This window comes from Schistocerca americana, chromosome 1 (genome assembly GCF_021461395.2).
Source record: "Schistocerca americana isolate TAMUIC-IGC-003095 chromosome 1, iqSchAmer2.1, whole genome shotgun sequence".
Lineage (NCBI taxonomy): Eukaryota > Metazoa > Arthropoda > Insecta > Orthoptera > Acrididae > Schistocerca > Schistocerca americana.
This window is the reverse complement of record NC_060119.1, coordinates 994,219,596-994,245,717: the sequence shown is the minus strand read 5'-3', so window position 1 is coordinate 994,245,717 and position 26,122 is coordinate 994,219,596. Positions and strand designations below refer to the sequence as shown.

At 42.3% G+C, this 26,122-nt stretch overlaps 1 protein-coding gene across 1 annotated transcript in view; it reads right to left on the bottom strand.

Moving 5' to 3' along the window:
- Positions 1 to 26,122, bottom strand: part of LOC124548628 (delta-1-pyrroline-5-carboxylate synthase) — a 201,280-nt gene that overhangs the window by 116,334 nt on the left and 58,824 nt on the right. Inside the window, exon 5 of the mRNA XM_047125184.1 lies at positions 19,897 to 20,064. Coding sequence (XP_046981140.1) covers positions 19,897 to 20,064 — 168 coding nt within the window. The remainder of the gene's footprint in view (positions 1 to 19,896; positions 20,065 to 26,122) is intronic.

Genomic DNA, 26,122 nt, shown 5'->3' with positions numbered 1-26,122 from the left:
CTGAAAAGCTTAGCACAAGTTTATTGGTCAAAATGTACATCACGAAAATGGCTTCCATCATCGGTAAGCGTTGCTTAACACGATCGCAGAAGCTGCTCATTACGTTCTCAATCATTTCTTGATGGATGACCTCTATCCCTGTCCGGACTGCGGGCTGAAACATAGTGGTATCATGCAGTCGCCATAAAAAAACATTTGTTCTTGAGATAAAGACACAGAAAAATCAGGAGGTTGAATGATTTTTCTCTCTAAGGTCGCCTCAGGAGCATAGATTTTTCAAGGTGGCTTCACGATACTTAACAGTTGGAAGCCGTAATCCTGGTCGACATACAGGCAATTCCTAAGGAAATTATTGAAAATCTAACGAAGAACTTTCGCGATCGTCTTCAGCAATGCATCGTCGATGATGGAAGCCTTTTGTGTCATGTGCTTTTTAAGAAATAAATTTATTTTCGGCTTTTCAGTAATGGCAACGTAAGTAGAAAGTTATCTGTAAGTTACATTGGTGTAAACGTCCTCTAAAACTCATATTAATCAATTTAATTTACTACTGCTGTGGGCTACCCAATACGGGATGCGTCCGAAGGGAGTAAAATCTACGTTTCTGGAGCAACATAAAACTTATGGAGCGATTAAAGCGGTTTGCCGTTCAAGGACTCGACGCTTGGACTGTCCCTTTCAAAAGGTGTACTGTTTAAACTGTAGGACTACATACTCAGTCTGGAAACCGAAATAGGTATGCGAGAAACTACTACACTAAACACTGATCGATAACGTGCAAGGTTCTTATTTTTTCTCTCTTTGGAAACGCGGAACACAGACATGCCAGATAAACTGGACTGCACGGTCCGCAGTAATTAAAAGTGACGTATCGTAGCGAAGATGGTTGAAATTTCATTAATATACAGTAGGGAAGAGGAAACATCACACACAAATGGAAGCAGAGGTGTGTAATTTCACGTTCCATTTACAGATAGTACAGTGGAATATTCACTCGCCTGATGCATAGTCATGGCGTGCTAACTACTCGGAAGCGAGCGGCGTTCGTCTTTTTGTGCGGCCTCTCTGAATTTAGATTTGTGACCCGCTAATGCAGCAGAGATTTAGGTCGCGCCGGATGATGAGCACGCATGGCGGAACTGCAAGGCTGTTTCCTCACTGGAGCTCGCAATATTAGCGCTCTCTCTTCCGACACCACTTAGCCACTGCTGTTTGCCATGTGCCTGCAAGTCTGCACCGTATTTCTGTGATAACTGCCCGTATCCTTTCTCATCTCCGGGAAATGGAAACGAATGGGTTAATTTCCGTACGTTTCTTTTACCTTCACGTACGATTTCGTTTAGTAATAGTAACAACAAAACCACTATTAGCGTTAGTGTGTAGAATGTATGAGTCTGGCGACATACCATCTGACTTTTGGAAAAATATCTTCTACACAGTTCGGAAGACTGCAAGAGCTGCAAATTGCGAGAATTATCGCACAATCAGCTTAACAGCTCATTCATCCAAGTTTGCTGACAAATATAATATACAGTAGAACGGAAAAGAAAATTGAGGATGTTTTTGATGAGACTACGTTTGGGTTTAGAAAAGGCTAAGGCACCAGCGACGCAATTCTGACATTGCGATTGATAGTGGAAGCAAGAGTAAAGAAAAATCAAGACACGTTCATAGGATTTTTCGACCTGGAAAAATCATCCGACAATGTAAAATAGTCCAGGATGTTCGAAATTTTGAGAAAAATGGGGATAAGATACAACATGTACAAAAGCCAAGAGAAAACAATAAGACCTGACGACTGAGAACGAAGCTCTCGGAAGAAAACGGTGTAAGACAGAAAAGTAGTCTTTCCCCTATACTGTTCAGTCTGTATATAGAAGAGGTAATTATGGGAATAAAAGAAAGGTTCAGGACTGGAATTAAAATTCAAGGTCAAAAGATATCAATGATACGATTCGCTGATGACATTGCTACCCTCAGAGAAAGTGAGGGAGAATCACATGCTGAATGGAATGAGCAATCTGTTGAGTACAGAACATGTATTGAGAATAAATTGAAGGAAGACGAGAGTAATGAGATGTAGCAGAAATGAGAGTACCGAGATTGACGGTCAGGAGGAAGATGAAGTTAAGGATTCTGCTACCTAGGCAGCAAAATAACCAATGACAGACGGAGCAAGGAGGACGTCAAGAGCACGTTAGCACTGGCAAAAAGGGCATTCCTGGTCAAGAGAAGTCTACTAGTATCGAACATAGGCCTCAGTTTTAGGAAGAAATTTCAGAGAATGTACTCCTACGTTTGCAACACAGCATTGTGTGGTAATGAAGCATGGTCTGTGGGAAAAACCAGAACAGAAGGGAATCGAAACATTTGAGATGTGGTGCTACAGGCGAATGTTGAAAATTAGGCAGACTGATAAGGTAGCGAAAGAGGAGGTTCTGCGCATAATCGGAGAGGAAAGGAAAATGTGGAAATCACTGACAAGGAGAAGGTGCAGAATGGTAGGACATCTGTTAAGACATCAGGGAATTATTTCCAATATATTAGGCGGAGCTGTAGAGGGCGAAAACTGTAAAAGAAGGCAGAGGTTGGAATACATGCCGCAAATAATTGAGGACGTCGGTTGCAAGTGCTAATCTGAGATGAAGAGGTTGGCACAGGAGAGCAATTTGTGGGGGGCCGCATCGAAGCAGTCAGCAGACTGATGAAAGGTAGAATGAAGACGCATAGGAGTGCTTCTTAGATCCAGGATTTTCTCTTGAGGCTGCTTTGCACTGGCGCAGTAATTTAATGGAGTGGCGAGTTCTTCTGCACATGGCAGTAATAACTAACATTACACACACTTTCACACATTACACCATTCACTCATACCCTGATACATGTCTACATACCTTAACAGAGGTCTACGACAATCACACACGCTTCCAAACATTATATCACACACTTATATCCTCATTTATGTCTACATCCCTTAACACCACACAGTTCCACACATTACACCACACACTCATACATGTGTACATATATTATACCACAAACACACACACACACACACATACCTTCATACGTGTCTACATAAGAGAAAGTCTTCAATTTAACATTTGTCTCAATCAACGGACGACACTGTTCAATACATAGATTAAAATGATTATCTTCTTCTGGTTCTGAGCAGCGGTTTCTCGAGGTTCCTTCGTTGTCAAGCCAGGACTGAAATTGATAACCTGCTCTGAATTATACTGAATAGGACACCCATCTATACCACTGCCATCCCGCCTAGTAATTGAGAAGAACCGGAACTCTACGTTGCACCAGATCTCAAAGAGCTTTCTATACCCCTTAGAGTACAGAATGATTTAGTAACCAATCGTGAGTTGACGTCATTGTTTAGTCAAGTGGTTTAATAAAATGGCTTCTCTACTGTGTTGGACAGTAAACGTTAAGCAGCATGCCTCAACTCTGCCACCTTGGTACTGTCACGCCATTGTGCAACTGTGAACACCGTATGTTTACTGAAATGCGTTAGAAGTCAGTCTTTGGTCCGCTGTAATTTGCCCGTTATTTGATTATTCGGGATCGGCAACGTAGCTCGATGGATTGCCGATACGATGATCGAGGGTATGTCAGTTTACAGTTTTGATTGTGCGGGTAATTTATGTCTTATGGACTTAGTTCAGTAGCTTTATTACGGAGAATTGAAATACGTTTACCACATTATCAGCACGGAAAGGTATTAGTTTGGTTCTTCAACTACAACTTCGTTAAGAAGCACGTGAGATGCTCCATGCAAACTCTTCGACCAATTCTTACCTCTTTTCTTTTTTGTGCTGTTTTTATCTTTTCCTTTGCCTCTTCCAGTATAAACTTTGCTGAAAGATTTTCTCCGTTGCTCTCTGAATCATCTTGGAGAGCTCGACAGCTGTGTTAACTTGATCATCAGCTAAACATTCGCCCTCTTGCAGTTTTCTCGTTTAGTGGAGCTACGATCTGATATGAAGAAGCCTTTATGTGCCTAGAAAAGCTAGGCTTAACCTCTGAATAATCTTCAAATGAGGTGAAAAACGTCAAACGCCTCATGTACGCAAAAGAAGGCCGCCATAACCGATGACAGATTCTGCCGGGATAGTGAGTTCCGGAAATTTGAATTGTGTTATTCACACAGTAGCATTTCCGCATGTACATGACTTATTTCTGCGACAGTGATGCATGTTTAGTACCTTTCAACAGGGGAAAAGAGTGTTGGTAGTAACGAACTGGTACATGACCATGTAGTGGCACGAGATGACCGCCACCGTGTTGTCACGGCGGAGACGGTCAAAACTCTGGCTGGTTGATGGAGCGCTGCATCCTGTGTTGACCTGTCCGCGTCGACTTTCTGATGCTATGTGATATGGGCTGAGCTATTAGCAGTAGCGCGTACGTTATTTCATCGACTTTCATTGTCAAAAAACCTCGTGCAATTCAGACTGCAAGCCACTGCTGGCTTCGTGTGTGACAACCTGCAGTATTTTCGGACGAAACCCGCTTCAGTCTGTGCTTTCGTATTAGCCACATACATCCCAGAGTTTAATGGAGCCGCTGCAGTCTGTATACAGAATGGTAATCACTGTTCTTCCGTGTTGCAGTCGACAGCTTGGCTAACGTCAGGTACATTTCAGAACCAAAGGTGCTTCTTCCTCAACCAAGCCACTTTACCTGTCTACAGAGTAATGCACAAGATATGCGACGAGGAATGTGAAGGAACCGTAGCAGGTACCACCTATTTCTTGGGCTACTGACAGGTAACTCATCCAAATATCCGTGATTACGACTGGACGATAACTTGTTCGTTACGCATCTTCCGGAAACAATATTATCGCTTCGTAGGATCAGACCCCAAGGAGAGAGATTTTTCAGGAACGCATCCATGACATCTTTGTACCACGTCATTTAAAGAATTCGACTGCAATAGTTGGGAATTTCTACATCTACGACTCTGTAACTTATTCTTACGTGCCTACCAGAGTGTTTGTCGCACCGCCTTCAGACTATGTCTCTACCGTCCCACTCTCGGACAGCGCGCGAGAAAAAGGAACACTTAAATCCTTCCTTCCGAGCTCAGATTTCTCTTATTTTATTACAACGATCATTTTTCCCTTTGATAAATGGCGTCACAAAATATTTTCGCCCTATGAGGAGAAAGTTAGTGACAGAAATTTCTTAAAAGGATCTCCCCACAATGGGAAACGTCGTTGTTTTAGTGACTGCCACCACCAACTCGCGTGTCACATCATAATACTCTGTCCCATAATTCGCGATAATACAAAACGAGCTTCCGTTTGTTGAACTCTTTCGATGTCCTCCGTCAATCTTGTCTGGTACAGATCCCCCATCACGCAGAAGTACACCAGCAAATGATGATCAGGCGTACTGTAGGTAGTCTCTTTAGTAGAACTGATGCATCTGTGTTCGGAAAATAAAATTCAGTCTTTGGTTCGTCTTCCTCACAATGTTATGTTTGTGATGGTTGCACTTGAAATTGTTCGTAATTGTAATCCTTCACACCATACTTAACTACAAGAATCCAAGATGAGGTACAGTTATATAAAACTAATTCTTTGCGTACCATCACGTACTTTCCTCTGGTATAAAGATCATTGCAGTCGCAACATTCCTTATTTACGTAGCGGTTCTGAACAATATTGTTGTAAGTCGAATAGTGCCCGCAGCTAAGATCACCGCATGCCAAAAGGGATTAACTCCAGTTCTCGATGTCTTTATATTTACAAACACCACCACCAATCGTAACAGTCTTTACATATTGTCCATTCCATCAAATTTCCAAGAGAACAGATTATGTAGGCATTTTCCAATTTCTTAGTTCATTAAGCTTTCAAATATCTCTATATCTCTGCGTGTATCCCTATTTACAATAAATGATACTGTCATTCGTAAGTCTACAGTGAGAAGTCGCTTCAAGCAAGGGTATAACAAGAGTCTTGTCGGAAACGGTGATTGATAGGGCATTCCGTCTGCATTGTACTCGAACCGGCGTCTCAGCTTGCAACAACAGAATTCCAAATACTGAAAAGTGTGAACTCATCTACTTGAGTTCTAAAAGGAGACCGTTAAATTTCGGTTACACAATAAATCACACAAATACAAAAGCAGTCAGTTCAACTAAATACCTAGAGATTTCAATTAATATCAGCTTAAACTAGAAAGACCTCATTGATAATTTTGTGGGGAAGGCGAATCAAAGGTTGCGTTTCAATCGCGGAATACTTGCAAGATGCAACAGGTCTACTAAACTGACCGCCTACATTACGCTTGTTCGTCCTATTCAGGAATATCGCTGCGCGATGTGGGATCGTTACGAGATAGGACTGACGGAAAAGAGAGAAAAATTTCGAAGAAGGGCAGCTCGTTTTGTATTATCGCGAAATAGGGGAGGGAGTGTCACGGGTATGGTACACGAGTTGGCGTAGCAATCACTAAATCATCCATCTACATCTACATCATATTTCGCAAGCCACCTAATGCTGTGTGGCGGAGGGTACTTTCGGTACCACTATCTGAGCCCTCTAACTTTACTCCACTCACGAATAGTGCGTGGGAAGAGTGATTGTCGGTAGGCCTCTGTATTGGCTCTAATTTCTCGAATTTTCTCCTCGTGGTCAATACGCGAGATGTATATGGGGGGAAGTAATATGTTGCCCGACTCTTCCTGAAAAGTGCCGTCCCGAAATTTCAATAGTAAATCTCTCCGTGATGCACAACGTCTCTCTTGTAACGTCTGCCAATGAAGTTTGTTTAGCATCACCGTAACGCTCTCTCGCCAGCTAAACGATCCCGTGACGAAACGCGCCACTCTTCGTTGGATCTTCTCTATCTCCTCTATCAGCCCTACCTGATAGAGATCCCAGATAGATGAACAATACTCAAGAATCATGCGAACAGGCACATTACAAGCCAATACCGTCGTGGATGAGTTACATTCCCTTAAGATTCTTCCGATGAATCTGAATCTTGTGTCTACTTTTCCCACTATCAGTTTTATATGGTCATTCCACTTAAGACCGTTCTGGATAGTTACGCCTAGATGTTTTACGGCAGACGCTGTCTCCAGCTGTTTGTCATCAGTAGTGTACTGCAGCAGTGGATTTCTTTTCCTATGCATGAGCAATATGTTACATTTATTTACGTTCAGCGTCAACTGTCAGAGTCTGCACCATTCATCAATTCTCTGCAGGTCGTTCTGCAAATTCTTATTATCTTCTGGCGTTGCTACTTTGGTATAAATAACTGCATCATCTGGGAATATCCTTAAAGAGCATCCGACGCTTTCTATTAGATCATTTATATATATTGTGAAGCCGGCCGAAGTGGCCGTGCGGTTCTAGGCGCTGCAGTCTGGAACCACGTGACCGCTACGGTCACAGGTTCGAATCCTGCCTCGGGCATGGATGTGTGTGATGTCTTTAGGTTAGTTAGGTTTAACTAGTTCTAAGTTCTAGGGGACTAGTGACCTCAGAAGTTGAGTCCCATAGTGCTCAGAGCCATTTGAACCATTTTATATTGTGAACAACAAGGGTACTATCTCACTTCCCTGTGGTACTCCGGATACTATCTTTACATGTGTCGATTTAGTTCCATTAAGAGCGACGTATTTAGTTCTATCTGCAAGAAAGTCTTGAATCCAATCTCAGGTGTGCTCCGACACCCCATAAGCTCGTATTTTTTCCATTAAACGGCAATGCGGGACGGTGTCAAATGTCTTACTGAAATCAAGGAACACGGCATCAGCCTGAGCGCCGTTGTCCACTACGCTGTGGATCTCATGGACGAACAGAGCGAGCTGTGTTTCGCAGGATCTCTTTTTGCGGAATCCATGTTGATTTTTACAGAAGAGTTGTTCATTTTCCGAGAACGTCATAATTCTTGATCATATTAAAGGCATTTTTCTTTGCATCTAGATCTTGTCACGATATTTCAATCTCCAGCTCTCGCCTCCGAATGAGAACACATTTTGTTGATGCCCTCCAACAAATGGCTCAAATGGCTCTGAGCACTATGGGACTTAACATCTGAGATCATCAGTTCCCCAGAACTTAGAACTACTTAAACCTAACTAGCCTAAGGACATCACACACATCCATGCCCGAGACAGGACTCGAACCTCCAACCGTAGCGCTCGCGCGGTTCCTGACTGAAGCGCCTAGAACCGCTCAGCCACACCGGCCGGCCGCCCTCCTACACAGGGAGAAATTATCATCGTAAAAAGTAAGAGAAACCAGAGGCCTGAAGGTGGTTCCGTGAACTGCCTGCCAGGTGCTTCAGTCTGAATTACGGAGCAGTCATGTAGATGTAGATATAGGTGCTTCTTGTCCTCAGGAATCGAGAGGAGGCGCGGGCTGCGCTCACGAACGCTGCACGGCGGCGCTATTCTGGGACCCCGCTCCCATATTCATGAAAACCAGGCGGACGTTCCTGTGTACCGTCGCTTACACGTCAGGTAGCTCCTTCATTAAATTCTGACGCTACTCACTTCAGTGGCCTATCGACCTATCGACTGCTTTAAAGCACTCCTGTTAGTCTTTTATTCTGCTTTATGTTATGAAGTTGTACGTTGTCTAAGATGGATGAGCAGTGCACCAACGATTAAGTAATCTTGTACGGTCACAAAATTAAGAAAGAGATTTACAGTCAGGAGCTGCTGAACAATGTACGCCGTCGGTGAACTCATTTATACGTTAGTGTGTTGTAATTCTATCCTAGCAGCACATCCAAAAAATTTATGTTATTGCTCTGCTTTTCTTATTTTTAAATCGAATGTATCATCAAACAACTATGGGCCCGATGTGGTTTCTTTGTGTTTGTTATCGTTACTGTCCAAGTCGTATATATTTTTTATTCTATACATAGTCCATAATATCATCTTCGATATAAACAAAAAACATATATTTTATGGAGAAGTTATTTAAAAATAATATATTTCCAAAATTCGGTGTTCTATAATTCTCAGCAGAATGAGATGAGAAATCTGAAATTCATATTTTATATTACTTCTGTGGTATAGGTAATTTTTCTTACTTTCTAAGAATATATGTGTGTTTATACAAGAATATACTGACTTCTCGAATTTGTTCTCATTTTTGACATTAAGGCATAACAACGTGTTTTAAACAATTTACGTGATATGTGGAGGACAAGGCATTCAGTGATTTGAAGACTATTGAAAGGTATATAGTCTCACGCTGCATAGTAAATCATTCGAAGAATGTACTTATAATCTCTCTTATGGATGTCATATGTTTTGTATGTTGCAATTCTATGTCGACATTATCCAAATTTTAATGTATCTCATTCACGTACACCGTAACTATCGTATTTCTTTGTATGGTTAGGTTCACTCGATCACCTGAGGAGGGGAGGGCAGGGGTCTCACCCCTTCCCAATACTCTACTTCTTATTGAGTTACTTTTAATGTTAGTATTACTTTGGCTAAGATTATTATAATAATACACTCCTGGAAATTGAAATAAGAACACCGTGAATTCATTGTCCCAGGAAGGGGAAACTTTATTGACACATTCCTGGGGTCAGATACATCACATGATCACACTGACAGAACCACAGGCACATAGACACAGGCAACAGAGCATGCACAATGTCGGCACTAGTACAGTGTATATCCACCTTTCGCAGCAATTCAGGCTGCTATTCTCCCATGGAGACGATCGTAGAGATGTTGGATGTAGTCCTGTGGAACGGCTTGCCATGCCATTTCCACCTGGCGCCTCAGCTGGACCAGCGTTCGTGCTGGACGTGCAGACCGCGTGAGACGACGCTTCATCCAGTCCCAAACATGCTCAATGGGGGACAGATCCGGAGATCTTGCTGGCCAGGGTAGTTGACTTACACCTTCTAGAGCACGTTGGGTGGCACGGGATACATGCGGACGTGCATTGTCCTGTTGGAACAGCAAGTTCCCTTGCCGGTCTAGGAATGGTAGAACGATGGGTTCGATGACGCTTTGGATGTACCGTGCACTATTCAGTGTCCCCTCGACGATCACCAGTGGTGTACGGCCAGTGTAGGAGATCGCTCCCCACACCATGATGCCGGGTGTTGGCCCTGTGTGCCTCGGTCGTATGCAGTCCTGATTGTGGCGCTCACCTGCACGGCGCCAAACAGGCATACGACCATCATTGGCACCAAGGCAGAAGCGACTCTCATCGCTGAAGACGACACGTCTCCATTCGTCCCTCCATTCACGCCTGTCGCGACACCACTGGAGGCGGGCTGCACGATGTTGGGGCGTGAGCGGAAGACGGCCTAACGGTGTGTGGGACCGTAGCCCAGCTTCATGGAGACGGTTGCGAATGGTCCTCGCCGATACCCCAGGAGCAACAGTGTCCCTAATTTGCTGGGAAGTGGCGGTGCGGTCCCCTACGGCACTGCGTAGCATCCTACGGTCTTGGCGTGCATCCGTGCGTCGCTGCGGTCCGGTCGCAGGTCGACGGGCACGTGCACCTTCCGCCGACCACTGGCGAAAACATCGATGTACTGTGGAGACCTCACGCCCCACGTGTTGAGCAATTCGGCGGTACGTCCACCCGGCCTCCCGCATGCCCACTATACGCCCTCGCTCAAAGTCCGTCAACTGCACATACGGTTCACGTCCACGCTGTCGCGGCATGCTACCAGTGTTAAAGACTGCGATGGAGCTCCGTATGCCACGGCAAACTGGATGACACTGACGGCGGCGGTGCACAAATGCTGCGCAGCTAGCGCCATTCGACGGCCAACACCGCGGTTCCTGGTGTGTCCGCTGTGCCGTGCGTGTGATCATTGCTTGTACAGCCCTCTCGCAGTGTCCGGAGCAAGTATGGTGGGTCTGACACACCGGTGTCAATGTGTTCTTTTTTCCATTTCCAGGAGTGTATTATAGTTTATGTTCATCGTTGATACTCCAGTTTCTGAGATAAGGAAGAATGAAAACTATGATGTTGTAATTCTTCAGGCTTCATCAGGTGCGACCTGAGACTCAGGTAAAGAGTTACGCTACCGAAATATCGTGCAAGTACGACGCTGATATCCGGAAGACCACCCGACAACCCAAGATGTCAACTATGATCTTGTTAAAGCTACGTTAAGTAAACCACTTAACGACCGTGTACGGCTTTCAGTGGGACATTAATACCCTACAACATTGAAGAGACTTCGTAATGTGGTCAGAAAAGCACGGACAGAACCTGAAGTGGAATTATATTATAAACTGATCTGTAAAGTGATTCGATACGGAAATTATAAAAGTAAAAATGAAGTTATCGTCTGTGTTTAGAAATAAAATTGGAAAAAGAATCACTGTGTCTGTTCTAGACGAGGGACAGTTGTGACTTGGGTATTATAGGGACTAAGTTGGTAGTAAGCCGCCGGCTTTGTAGATGCATCAGTGAATGTTTGTTTTAGAAACACGCTAAGATGCAGCCTATGGACACGAGAACATACACTCCTGGAAATGGAAAAAAGAACACATTGACACCGGTGTGTCAGACCCACCATACTTGCTCCGGACACTGCGAGAGGGCTGTACAAGCAATGATCACACGCACGGCACAGCGGACACACCAGGAACCGCGGTGTTGGCCGTCGAATGGCGCTAGCTGCGCAGCATTTGTGCACCACCGCCGTCAGTGTCAGCCAGTTTGCCGTGGCATACGGAGCTCCATCGCAGTCTTTAACACTGGTAGCATGCCGCGACAGCGTGGACGTGAACCGTATGTGCAGTTGACGGACTTTGAGCGAGGGCGTATAGTGGGCATGCGGGAGGCCGGGTGGACGTACCGCCGAATTGCTCAACACGTGGGGCGTGAGGTCTCCACAGTACATCGATGTTGTCGCCAGTGGTCGGCGGAAGGTGCACGTGCCCGTCGACCTGCGACCGGACCGCAGCGACGCACGGATGCACGCCAAGACCGTAGGATCCTACGCAGTGCCGTAGGGGACTGCACCGCCACTTCCCAGCAAATTAGGGACACTGTTGCTCCTGGGGTATCGGCGAGGACCATTCGCAACCGTCTCCATGAAGCTGGGCTACGGTCCCACACACCGTTAGGCCGTCTTCCGCTCACGCCCCAACATCGTGCAGCCCGCCTCCAGTGGTGTCTCGACAGGCGTGAATGGAGGGACGAATGGAGACGTGTCGTCTTCAGCGATGAGAGTCGCTTCTGCCTTGGTGCCAATGATGGTCGTATGCGTGTTTGGCGCCGTGCAGGTGAGCGCCACAATCAGTACTGCATACGACCGAGGCACACAGGGCCAACACCCGGCATCATGGTGTGGGGAGCGATCTCCTACACTGGCCGTACACCACTGGTGATCGTCGAGGGGACACTGAATAGTGCACGGTACACCCAAACCGTCATCGAACCCATCGTTCTACCATTCCTAGACCGGCAAGGGAACTTGCTGTTCCAACAGGACAATGCACGTCCGCATGTATCCCGTGCCACCCAACGTGCTCTAGAAGGTGTAAGTCAACTACCCTGGCCAGCAAGATCTCCGGATCTGTCCCCCATTGAGCATGTTTGGGACTGGATGAAGCGTCGTCTCACGCGGTCTGCACGTCCAGCACGAACGCTGGTCCAACTGAAGCGCCAGGTGGAAATGGCATGACAAGCCGTTCCACAGGACTACATCCAGCGTCTCTACGATCGTCTCCATGGGATAATAGCAGCCTGCATTGCTGCGAAAGGTGGATATACACTGTACTAGTGCCGACATTGTGCATGCTCTGTTGCCTGTGTCTATGTGCCTGTGGTTCTGTCAGTGTGATCATGTGATGTATCTGACCCCAGGAATGTGTCAATAAAGTTTCCCCTTCCTGGGACAATGAATTCACGGTGTTCTTATTTCAATTTCCAGGAGTGTAGGAATTATGAAGGAAACAAATATAGCTTTGCTGTGAACTGTCTTTGAATTGATTGGTTATGTACTGCACGAATAGAGCGTTAGATGGATATGTCCACTGATAACTGTCGCATTATGTACCAGGTGTAGGTAATATTCACGCGTATGAAAGTATTTAGCCTTGAAATTACAGAAAACGACTGTTTCTAAATTATTGTTTCGTCTTTGGCACTTTGTGCTTTTAAATTACATCTGTCCTAATATTTCAATGTTTTCATTCAGGAGTATTAGCGCTTGATGTTTGGCGTGCCTAATAAAATATTTCGATTTCTTATTTGACTTCTGGAAAGGTCTGAGTATTGCTATAGTGTTTCTCAAACCACCCCGAAATTTAGAGAAAGATGTGAATGACCGCTTTACATATTTCTGTAAGTATTTGAACAATTTTTAAGTTATAAATTTGTTGTACTGCTAATTTTTGTCACTATTAAGAGTGTCTTTGTGTCATATAAGAAGTAAAATTTCTATAACTTGAAGATGATCTTAAAACTGACCAAAATAGGGTGTTAAAGAATGAGTACAGACGTGTGGTCACACGATGGACTTTCTAAGGTTTCATAAGTATTGCATGGTAGAACTCTGTGTGTTTAGTTCGTACGAAAGAGTAACTAAAAGTCTAAGGCAGCGAAATGCGAAGAGTTGCAATATATTCAACCGAAATGTTGTTGACTGTATTTAATTCACCATTAGTTCATATAAATTCTGAAAGAGTTTTATAATATTTGCCATGTGAATGAAAGGGACAATGTAAGAGACAACAAAGAGCTGGTTGAAGCTTACAGACCGTTGTTTTGCCCCGATCCTAGCGCGCATGGATCATAAAACACATAGGCTATCCATAACACAAGGCAGCTTCCATCAAACAACATATGGCATGAGTCAGGAGGAGAGATACATCCTCTGATACGCGATAGTACTGATGATTCTGAACAAGGCCTTCAAATGAACATATGCCGTTTTCTTAACCATATCTAACATATAGCAGTTTGAAAAACACGGGCGTTAGTCGTATTTCCTTCTTCACCATCACTCACTCTTTACTGACCATTTCAATGATTACTGACACCACTCATCTGTCCATTTCCTTTAGATAGCCGTCTTAACAGGGTACGGTAACTTCACCTATTTCAAAATGTCTCACCAGAATACGTGGAGGATATTCCTTTGGCAACGCGACGTCGTATGTACTTTCAGCACGACTGCACATACTGTACGGCCAGTGACACAGTATCTCAGTGAAAAGTATCCTCGACGTTGGATTCGTCGCCGAGAGTCGTTTCTTGGCCACCGAGATCATTCGATCTTAATCCCTTGCATTCTGTTTGTGTGGTTGGCTTAAGAGCGAAGTCTGCGAGCGCAACATGAACATAAAGGAGGAACTTTTAGCTCGTATTTTACATGCGTGTGCTCAAGTACAGAACCGTACGAATGAGCTCAAACTAGCAACAGAACACCTGTCTACAAGAGCTGCAAAATGGATTGCAGTTGACGGTGGACTTTTGGAACGTCTTTTGTGAGGAAATGCACACAGTTAAAAAAAAGTTAGATCATAATATTGCATTTGCGATATAAAATCGCGAATGAGGTGTGCCCCCATGTTGGACGCTGTGATAATAGTAAAATAGCCACAGGTACTTTTGTAACCACTCTTTTAATGTCGCGTTTCGAAAATCTCATCAGATTCAATTAAGGGAACACACATCGTACAATGTACTGAGTCAACTCAAGTGGGCCATATTGAGTAGGAATATGACACACTTAAGTTGACTCAGTGCATTGTATGGTGTGTGCCCTTAATTGAATCTGATGATATTTTCGAAACACGTCATTAAAGAGAGTGGGCACAAAAATACCTGTGGCTGGTTTGTTATTATCACAATGCCCATATCAGGTATTCCCATACTCCTCTCTAAATCACAATGTTTCATTTACTACTATCCGCATTTGTCCTGTTGCCCATTGTTACGATTAATTTCTTTGTAAATTGTTAAGAACAGGACTTACGTTCATATAACTTTTTTTTATTCAGACATCACCCTTCAAAGCATGTAGCGTTCCTCCTGACTCACTCTGTATGTCTGATTACAGGATACGCTATGAATCCAAAAGCCAACGAAAAAATTTGGGATGTTTCTCAGGCGTATTTCCAGAGTATTTTTGTATACGGATCCGTGGTCTCCGTTGGTTCGTCAAAAAGTAATACTGCAGTAATGGATTATTCGGTTTTTTATCCCATTTACCTTTGTTTCTGTGAAACTTCCTTCACGAAATTGAGAAAGCCTTAACAGGCTATCATTAAAACTTATAAAACGAAACACGAAATATTGCAACAACTCTCAGCTGCGAAAGTAGTGTGGCTTCCATTGCTGCGAGAACAGCTCAGCGCAACGTCGTATTACCGCTCTTCCATCCCGTCAATGAATGCAATCATCTCTTCATCGGTAAACCTATCATAGTTGACGCATTCAAAAGCTAACACTGCTAGTAATGCAAATCTGAGGCAGAAACAAGCAGTACTGACTGCAAGCTTGAGGGCGAAAAATAAAGTGGGCATCATTGTTATCAGCAAGTATTACCCGACCACGATATTACTGCACTTGGATTGCCATAGCGCTACCGGAAACACGCGGAGGCATTACAGTGAACGAGTAGAGTGATGGCGAAGGAAAGCGCATCCTATTGTGAATGGTTTCAATACAGTTGGGCATCGTACTATGAAATGGTTCAGTGTGTCCTTGTGAAATGTCACGATAAAAACTCACGACAAACCGATTGAAGCGCCCTCACTACCAAGCGAAATAACAATGTAGTCGACTAAATCCGTGAGTGACGGGAATAAGTTTGTTTCCTAACAAGACACACAACACATACCGTCGATGTTTTGCATTGCTGTTCAGATACAATTCCCTTTTCACAAGCCACTGGAAACGACAGTTCCTTTAAAGCAAAATGTTCAGAAAATATCCCTGAACAATCTCAGAAATTTTGTCGGTATTTTGGTTCACTGCATGAAGGGTGTGAAGAAATTACGTATAAAGATTGACGGAATTTTTAGAGGAGATAGAAACACATTAGCTATGTGACACATAAGTGCCCTGTTTTCTCCTCTAAAGCCGCTTGAGCTGTTTGATATCAGATTTACTCTTTGTGTCAACACTCACAGTGGTTTTGACTGCTTCATATACATCATTTGCAGCACAGTTACGTGTTACTGTTAGGTCGGGTATGCTTTCCTTAGTGCTAGCTGTATCCATGTCCATTCAAACGAATATTGCTTACGTCTTTTTTTTTATGCCTTCTAGATGCTTTCCTCAGAAAGCTGACTTAAACGATGAGAGATCTTCGTGGATATGAGATAACTGCTTTTAAGGTAGTGTTTCCTCTGTATTAGTTACCTTAGTTACATTGAACTTTAGGTGATCATGTCACTATTACAATGCTAGCATTTCAATTATTAAGCCGAGCCACAAAATGACAAGAAGGCTGTTTGCGAAGGAGCTATTGCTATCGGGTCAACCTGACGGAGAAACTTTCCACCACCAGGGGCAAACACTTTGAGAGATAGCGGCTATCGGCGAGTTTACTTTAGATCGTCCGCCACTGGCGCCGATAAGCTCCCACTTGAGTGCCGCCGCGCTGCATGAATATTTGAACTGAACTCCCCGCTAGAGCTATTCCTGTCGCCTCATTTCGTAACGATTCAGGACCTCCTTTGGGAGAAGAACCCGCCTATGTCAACATTAATTCCCGTCTTTTTCAGTGCACTGTGGTCTTTCGAAGCTGTTACAAAAATTCGTTCAGCTATTCATATCTGTCACAGCTACTTAATGACACCGGAAGTGAATTGTGTAAGTCAAGGCGCGTTTAATCTGAAAGTGTCTCAGTAAATAAGGACACTAAATGTACATTAGGTGACGGCATAAGACCCCACAGGGTTAAAAATGCTTTCTCCGGTATTCAGGCTGAACAATACTAATAATAATAATAATATTAATATTAATAATCTACATCATGCGTTGGGACTTTTGGTCCGTTTCGTCTTTCAGATCTGGTCAGTCTATCTCTTTATTGGTCTTCCTAAATATCTTTTGCCTCTTGGTGCATATCACATTATTTTTTCAGTGATTCTGGCATCTGATATAATGTTTTGTGTTTTTTCCTTCTTAGATGAAACTGTTTATTGTGTCAATCAAGTTTCGCATATTCACTCCAGCTCTAGTGTTGTTATTTCTACCTCTATCCATTAAAGTATGTGTAGCCTGGTATGAAGGAAATTTCATTTTGCATGCTTCTATTCTCTTTTTAGTAGTGTATCTCTGTCCATTTTCTTTCTCAAAGTTTTGCATATATAGGCGGTTATAATTAAAGTACAGCTACTCCAGAGGTCCAGTGTGAGCTGTAACTTTCATATCGCAGCTAAATAAGTATATATTATAATGCGTTATTGCAGAACCGATTTACTTTGGAAAAGAATTGTTCCAATTTCGGCCACTAGGTGCAAATGTGGCGTTGTGAATGCAATAAGACGTATAGAAATATTTCCGTATGTAATTGATTAGGAAGGGGACGTGGGCATAAAAGGTCAACCAAGTGAGGAAAGTATCATTTTGATTTAATTAGTAACCGCTGCTTATACAGTTTGTTAAATACGAGCACTAGAGACGTCGACGAGATGCTTGCTGTATAGAGGCAGATTTGCACCTGGTGGCCAAATTTGGAACTAATTTTTTTCCAATACAAATCGGTTCCGCTGTAACACATTGGCATATCTACCGAGTGTCGCTGCCGTATGATAATTACATACAAGCCACACTTAACTTCCGTGAGCAGCTGCACTTAAATTATAACCACCCAGTAGTTCCATCAAATAGTGGAATACGTCTAATGTATTTTACATTTTATTATTTATCCCATATGTCATGTCGCACCATAAGTATTTAAATATATTTTCTTGCTCTATTATCTGTTTAGTATCGACTGGTATCCTGAAAACGCCACTGATTTTGTCTTCATAATAGAGAGGTTCACGTTGAAATCTTTTGCTATTCTACTTACATCAAAAGCAGTTTCTTGTAGGTCATTCTCATTCTAACAAGTCCTTGGTCGTCAGCAAAAAGCAGTGTACTAACATACATATTGTTTTAAAATGTATTATTGCCTATACTCAATTTTTTGGTTGCGTCGCCGATATAGGAGTATATTAGAAAGAGTGGGTGGAAGGGGACACGCTTGTCTAACTCCTTACTTTATTTCAGTCGAATTATGTCTACCACCAGCTATTTTTATTTGTATTTTGTTATTCATTTATATGCCTTGTATAGCTCTTACAAAATGAGATGGCATTCCTATGTTTCTTAAAAATTTCCACAGTTTGTTTCGATTTACTTTATCAAACGCCTCTTTGGAAGTGAGTGAAGGTAAAAAAAGTTGGTAAATTGAATTCATGGTGTTTTTCTATCAGTTGTATCATAGCGAAATTACAGTCCGGGTACGTTCTTCTTTTGTGAAAACCATGTTGAGCATCTGATATCATAGTTTCGTGAGTGGCGATAGTCTTTTTTTTTAATTGTAGCACACAATTTATGATGTGCATTTAGAAGGCTTAATACCTTTGTAGTTCCCACTTCCATGTCTATTTAATTTCTTATAAACAGGTTGTATCTGGACCACGCTCAGTTCATTTAGTATATAAACATAATTTCACAAAATCGAGTAGTCTAACTTATTCAGTATTTGGTGCATTTTTAACAGTTCTATATTGATTTTACCACATCCTGGAGTCATCCTGTTCTTGCTAGAAGTTGTGTCCTGTAGTTCCTCCAGCGTTATTAAGTCTACATTGCTATCTACTTAAGCCAGAAACATCTGAGCGTCTTGCACATCTGTCCAGAGTGTTTTAAGGTATTGCCATCAATTAACTTCTGCTATTGTGCTTAGTTACAGATTGTCTTTATCTTCTTTGTTTAAATGTTTCATTATTTCGTATGATTTGTCTAGTCTTCCTCATAAAAACTGTTCAATGTTTGTGATAAATATTCCCAACTATGATTTTTAAATTTCCTGACGTCTCTTTTCAGTATATCACTATTTTTCTTTTACAATCTAGACTCAAATCTTGATCATCTAGGGGATTTAACATTGTTAAGTAGGTATGATTCTTATCTTCAATTAGACTATGTACTTTATCTATCCAGTATGACAGACCCATTTTGAAAAGACTTTTCTTTCTTGTGCCAAGTGCTTCTGCTGCTGCTTTAATTATTTCCCCCTTCATGTTATTCCATTCCTAGTTATCCATTGTTAAGTTTAAACTTACATACTATCCAAGCCTTTTCTATTATAGTAACTAGATGTTCTCTTCTTAAAGTAAATGTACTTTAAATGTTGTATCAGGATTATTTTGTTTCTGTTTAGAAATTACCTTCTATCTTTGAATTAGTTTTATTTCGTGAGTTACAGAAAATAGTCTGAAAAGGCATATGTATACTGTTGTGTGTTGTCTCTTCTTATTTGTTGTGTCTTCTTACTTGTTGTCACACAGCCTGCAACTATGGTAGAGCCTTTAACTAAGTGGTTATATTTGTGGACCTGTTTATGCAAGAATAAGTGATCGTTATCCTTATCTCGTTATTTAATGACAATGTCTACAGTTTATATTCACTATTATTTATTACATTTTCCCATTCAGAATCTATAACATTTGCCAAGGGGGTCCACCCTTGTATTTATATCTCCGGCTATTATCAGATAAACAGTTTTGTTTATCTCACGTAAAAAAATAACATATTTTAGATCTTCTTTTTGCCCTACTTAGTTGTATCATTGAAGCTTACATTTAATGATGATATACGTTTATCAACGCAATTACTGTCGCTTGTAGGGCTGTGCGATGCTTGTGTGTCAGTGAACTAAGCATTTTTAAAAACGTATTGACCTGTACCGTACCTTGCGGCCGTCGCCAGCCAAGTCCTCGTTGGTGGTGAACATGGGCGGCGAGACTGCGTCGTTGGTGTTGATGATGGGCACAATGTTCAGAGAGATCAGCTCCGACAACGTGCTGAACAGGTTGCGCCGAGTCTCCTCGTTGTAGAAGTCGGGCTTTGTTACAAGCACCTGCACACAAGGCACGACGCATCAGCGAAAATCATCATTATAAATGAATACCCATATGATACTTGCATAGAACAAGAATGAGGCTAAGACACTGAAGAAGCCAATTCAGCGATTCGGTAAGTAAAATTAAGCCTATGGAAGGAAATACAACTATATAGAAACCACAATATGAAAATAGAACAAATAATTCCATACCGATATGTGCTATTTAACAGGAAGTCAATGAAAATGATGCCATGGCAGAAATTCACCGCAGTTGTGTAAGACACGTAACAGGATGGCGCTGGAAGGAGTCATTTTAACCTTTACTTCTACGGACGACGGAAAGAGGAAAATTACATTTTTCTGCCACGTCTCGTAGCATAATGTCCTCTTAGAGAATACGACAGATAAGTAGGTATTGCAGTGAAAGAGCAGATGAAGATCCAGCACAAAATCCGTGAACTTATGAAGAATATTACGAGATTCCGTACAAACGTGGATCCCAATGCAGCTGCCTCGGTTCCTTCAGTAAGTTGCTTTTTCTAGTGAGATAGAGATGAATGATTTCTTAGTAGACATTTAAATCAGTATGAGTTCTTCTTTACAGTTAAATTTGTACGTGTTACTGAACTTTGTTTTAGAAAAATATTGGCTTTTATAGTGCAGGCTGAGTCCGAAATCCACCGACAGAGTTTGAGAGTCTGATCATAGTTTAAACAAGAACTTGTGTTCCCCAGCAGCTTGTCACAAAATAACACATTCACCGTGTTATTTTAACTGCATTTATGTCTGTATCGAAAACTTGCCACACATGCTACTATTCTATTCATATTTACTTTTTTGTCCAGATATCCTCATATGAATAAATTCACAAAAGTAAACAGGCTAATAAACCGAAGTAATGATTCTGCAACCATTCAATGGAGATGAAGTGTTTTGTATTCCAAAACGCTGCAGTAACTCCGATCAACCTATAAAAACTCCTCGGTAAAGTTTGGATTCACTCTGGACATCTTACACAATAGAAGCTTTATACGGACTGGAGCAAATGAAATTGGCACGGACGAGTCGTTACAACTGGCGGAGGAAAAAAACTACAGTTACTTCCGACAGGATGAGGCAACTGCCATTACAGCCAGTCGAACCTTCGAGCACATTTACATAGTCTTCGCGCCTGGCAGAGTTTTAGAAGAGGTCAGTCTGGTGGCGGCCCTAGCTGTCCACTCGGGTCACTTGATCTGTCGATGTGCGTTTACTTTGTGTGAATATAGCAACAACCCTCGTAGTCTTCAAGAACTGCAGCAAAAAATTTCGGATGAGTCTGCAGCAATTCCAACAGTCCACATTCGATCTGCATTCAGCAGCTTGCTGATCAGGGCACAAAAGTGCCAAGAGATGAATGTTGGTCACTTTCAACATCTGCTATAGTTAGGATATTGCTGTATTTCCTTTCCTCTGCTATGTTTCTTTGTACCCTGGAACTCTGTTCATTGGGCCGTTTTTGCTTGCACCACCCTGAAAATCTGACAGGATAAATGAAGAACGACCTCAAATACATTACATTTAAATAAACAGCAAATTTGAAGTAATATATAATATTTCTACAGTCAAAACATTTTGTCTATTACATTTCGTTAAATTTATTTGTGCTACTAGCGCTAAGTACACTGATGGAAAACACACGCAGCACCAAGAAGGAGCTGTGCGATATAAACGAAAGTAGATAGGCGTGTTTCTACATCTGAAGGATGTCTACTAAAATTTTGAGCCAGTCGCCTAGAAGAGGCGCTAGCAGCACCATTACGAGGATGAAGATCAGGTTTGGTTTTAATACACGCTGTAACTGTCATAGGCGTTAGTTACCTTTGAAAGTGGATGTGGTGAGTTGACGTTAGTCAAAAATGCTTTCAGTGCGACAAAGACGCCATTATCAGCACCTCATTGTTTTGAACGAGGTCATGTAATAGGGCTATGAGAAGCTGGATGTTTCGTCTGCGATGCTGCAAAAAGATTTGGCAGGAATGTAGCCGCTGTACGTGGTGACTGGTAGCGGTGTTCCCGAGAATGTACGGTCGCAAGAAGACCGGGTTCTGGAGAGCCACGTGGCACTACCAAGAGCGAAGACCATCGTGTTCGGCGTATGTCTATGGTGCATCGTGCTGCATGTGCAGCAGCAATCTGAGCAGCAGTTGGCATCACAGTGACACAACGAACTGTTATAAATCTATTACTTCAGGGACACCTCCGATCAAGAAGCCCTGTAGCGTGCATTCCATTGATCCCAAACCGCCACCATTTACGACTTCAGTGGTGTCAGGCGAAAGCTCATTGAAAGTCAGGGGGTAGGTCTGTTGTGTTTTTTGATGGAAGCTTTTTCTGCCTATGCGCCAGTGATCGCCGTGTGTTGGTTATAAGGTGACCACTTGAGAACCTGCAATCAACCTGCCAGCGTGCTAGACACATTGGACCTAAACCTGGAGTTATGGTCTGGGGTGCGATTTCGTATGACAGCAGTAGCACTTCCATGGTCATTCTACGCAACCTGAATGTAAATTTGTGGGTCGTTCTTGTGATTCAACCTGTTGTACTGCCATTCACGAACAGCATTCCAGGGAGTGTTTTCCAATAGGATAACATTCGCCCACATACCGTTGTTGGAACCCAATGTGCTCAACAATGTGCTCCGAAGAGAAGTTGAGAGGTTGAAAGGTAGGGTTTGCGTTACTGGCCGCACAATTAGAATCTCGGATGCGCGCCCATTTATGTTGTGTTCAAATAATTCGACTCTGAGCACAGAGCAGAGAAGAATAAAGTAACAATGAATAGTTTTGGTGAACATGTTTCCTACCAGAATAATGTAATTTGATTGTGATCATTTCTAATATGAACTGTGAAACTAGTGACTTCGTAATCGAACTTGAGCAGTTTATAGCTTTACCTACTTCCTCAGTTGTAAATAAAACAGGAAAGCTATTAGTATCCCTGATTTGGAACGCATCAAATCTTGTAGTAGAATCCAGAGCCGTAGCCACATCATTAATTATGTTACAGCGTCACTTCAAGAACAGCGAACTCGCGACCTCAGCACTACAACTACGGTGGGGCAGCGTCATATATACAGGTGTCAGAGTCATGAACTGTAACGGAATTTCTGTGTCCTATCTTGAAGCGACAGAACACGACTAGGCTTCTCACATGTCCTGAATTTCCACTAAAATATGAAAAAGTTACATGTCGGTCGTGGTGACAAGGAGGTGGGTAAGCGAAAGAAGAATTAATGTGGGGACTGAATAGCATTTGAGAGCATGAGAACTCGATACAATCCCTCATTTACATCCACAGCATTTTCTCTCCCCCTCCCCTCCCCCAGTCACTTTTATACTTTCATACAGCCGTAATTGTCCTATGGAAAAATGGCACCAGAAACTATCTCATGAGAGGTAACACATGAGGCCGCAGGATGTCCGTGTCGTATCACTGTGCTGCTAGAGTCCCTCAGTCACTGTTAGCCATGACTTGATGTAGCCAACGCATACCATGACAGAACGACTAACACAGTCCTGACTCCCCAAAGCATTGGAAGAATAGGTCCTCTCCACAGATCACCGTCATACTTCGCCGACGATGATCATCTGGGGTGGTACAGAACCGATTCACACTGACCAAAGCGCGACACCATTTATCGGCAATTCATGCTTCCTGGTGACGCCAACACGCCAAAAGCAGCCGTTTGTGTTGAGGTGTTAACTGCAGCCTACGCGTTACTAGTCTCCCGTCGATGGTTCGGGATGACAGAGAATGTTGCAGGGAACCCACTACTTATTCTTGGATGGTAGGCGCAGGAGTGGATGGTTTACGAAGTGGTTGGTGCGCAGCACAGCGATCCTTCGTTGTGGTGGTCAGACGTGGTCGATTGGGACCTTAAAGCGTAGCCAAACCGCAAAGTCCCACAAAAATGGACACTGAACGATTTAACTAGCCGGCCAAATGAAGAATCACAGTGAGAACCCTTTCGGCTGACAACGTTGGCTCACACGGGTACGCGGAATCTCCATGTTGTTCGCAGTGATCGCTCAATGTGTTACGCTATTCAAGTACCTTATTTGCCCTACCAGGCCTGGTAACAACACTAAACATGATGAGTATTAATGCATTCTGGCGGCCGTTATACTATAATCATTTACCCAACGTCGCTGCTGTGTACGTGTATGAAGCAGCAGTGGGATCTGACAGTGTCTTCTGTGTGCTACAGTTCTTTTGTCAGGCACTGTAGTTACAAATTGTTGAGAATGACAAATGCAGGGTGACTGGCATTAGGGGCGATATAGGGCAGAGGGAAGTGACTATTTTTGAATTCAGTTTTGAGGAGAAATGATGGCTACTCCACTTTTGTTGCTATCTGCAATATCCTCAGTGGGGAAGGACCCTCCAGTGTACATCTCTCCACAAATATATCATCTTCTGAAATGTGTACCACCAGCGTCCTTTGATATGGAAAATCATTTTATTGCTACAAAAAACGTCTTTTCTGATCGCAAACATTCTACGACTATAGAGAATTTGGAGCACCTGGAGTTTCATTGTGGTTCGAAATGAAAGGTGAGGTATTGTATCTCAGTAATTTAGGTGAATACAGAAATTTTATTAATGGATTCTTCCGTGATTTCTTGGTAGAACAATTCTATATAATACGGTTGAACAACGAATAAATTGTATTTGATCTTCTTATTTTTGCTTATTTCTAACTAGTTTTCGGTTTATTGGGTCATCTTGAGGAAACAACTGACTAGCACTTGCACAGAACATTGTACACCAGACTTCTTTTTTACGTTGAAAATTGCGTTTTACTCAATGGACAAGATTAAACTCAGTAAATAATTAAACTACATTATACTACAGTCATATGTGTTACATAGTTCTAATGGTAAAGTTAGTGAGGCCATGACATTGGTTGAGAAGCTATCACACTAAGCACTCTTCATTTACGTTGTGCACAAAAGATGTTTTTAAACGTTGTAAATTATACTTTACGGAACAGACAATATTAAACAGAATAAATAATTAAAATACACAGTACTGTGTACTTTAATTACTCAGTACACAATTACATAATGTTGTATCTTTTAATTGTTTTGTTGTGTTTAATATTGTCTACTGCGTAAACGCTAAGTTACGACTTTAAAAAAGAAGTTTGGTGCACATCATTCTGTGCAAGTAGACTGTATCTTTGCTTATAATGTTTGGTTACAAGAACTAGTGTCCCTTGCAGACACTAGTCGGTTGTTCCCTGAAGATGGACCGATAACCAGAAAACTCTTTAGAAATAAACAGGAGTCAGCAGAGCAAAAACACCTTACTTCTTATTTAACGTTAATAGGCATTTTAATAAACAGGCGTGATCGAAAATAATTTTCATTCATTATTTTCAAATTAAAAATTATTACTATAAAATGTACCCTACAAATATACTCTCGAGCGAGGTGGTGCAGTGTGTAGCACACTAGACTCGCATTCTGCAGGACGACGGTTCAAAGACACGTCCGGGCACGATGATTTAGGTTTACTATGATTTCTCTAAATCGCTTCAGGCAAATGCTGGGGCGGTTCCTTTGAAAGGGCACGACCATCTTCCTTCCCCATCTTTCCCTAATCCGACGGGACCGATGACCTCGCTGTTTGTTCCCAAATCAACCAACCAACCAATAAGTATACTTTTTCTGGTACGTTAAGTGCATATTAAGATAATATGGTGTAATTCAGAAATTGATTTCAGGAGAAATTATTATTCTATGTTAAACATTTCATAACATGTTTTCGTAAGATTTTATGTTTATATACATAGCGTAATTGTTTTCATTACATAAATGCCTACGTATTTTGCTTTTTGATACGATGGATATCCGGAAAGTAAGTTCCGATCGGTCAAGAAATGGAAACCACTGTGAAAATCTAATAAAGCTTTGGACATATATTTTCGACAGTGTCTCTAGTATGCCTGTCGGTTATATCACTTCGCTCTTTTCAGTTCTTAGTGCATGGTGAACACATAAAGATGCGTAGAAAATAGTGTCTCTCG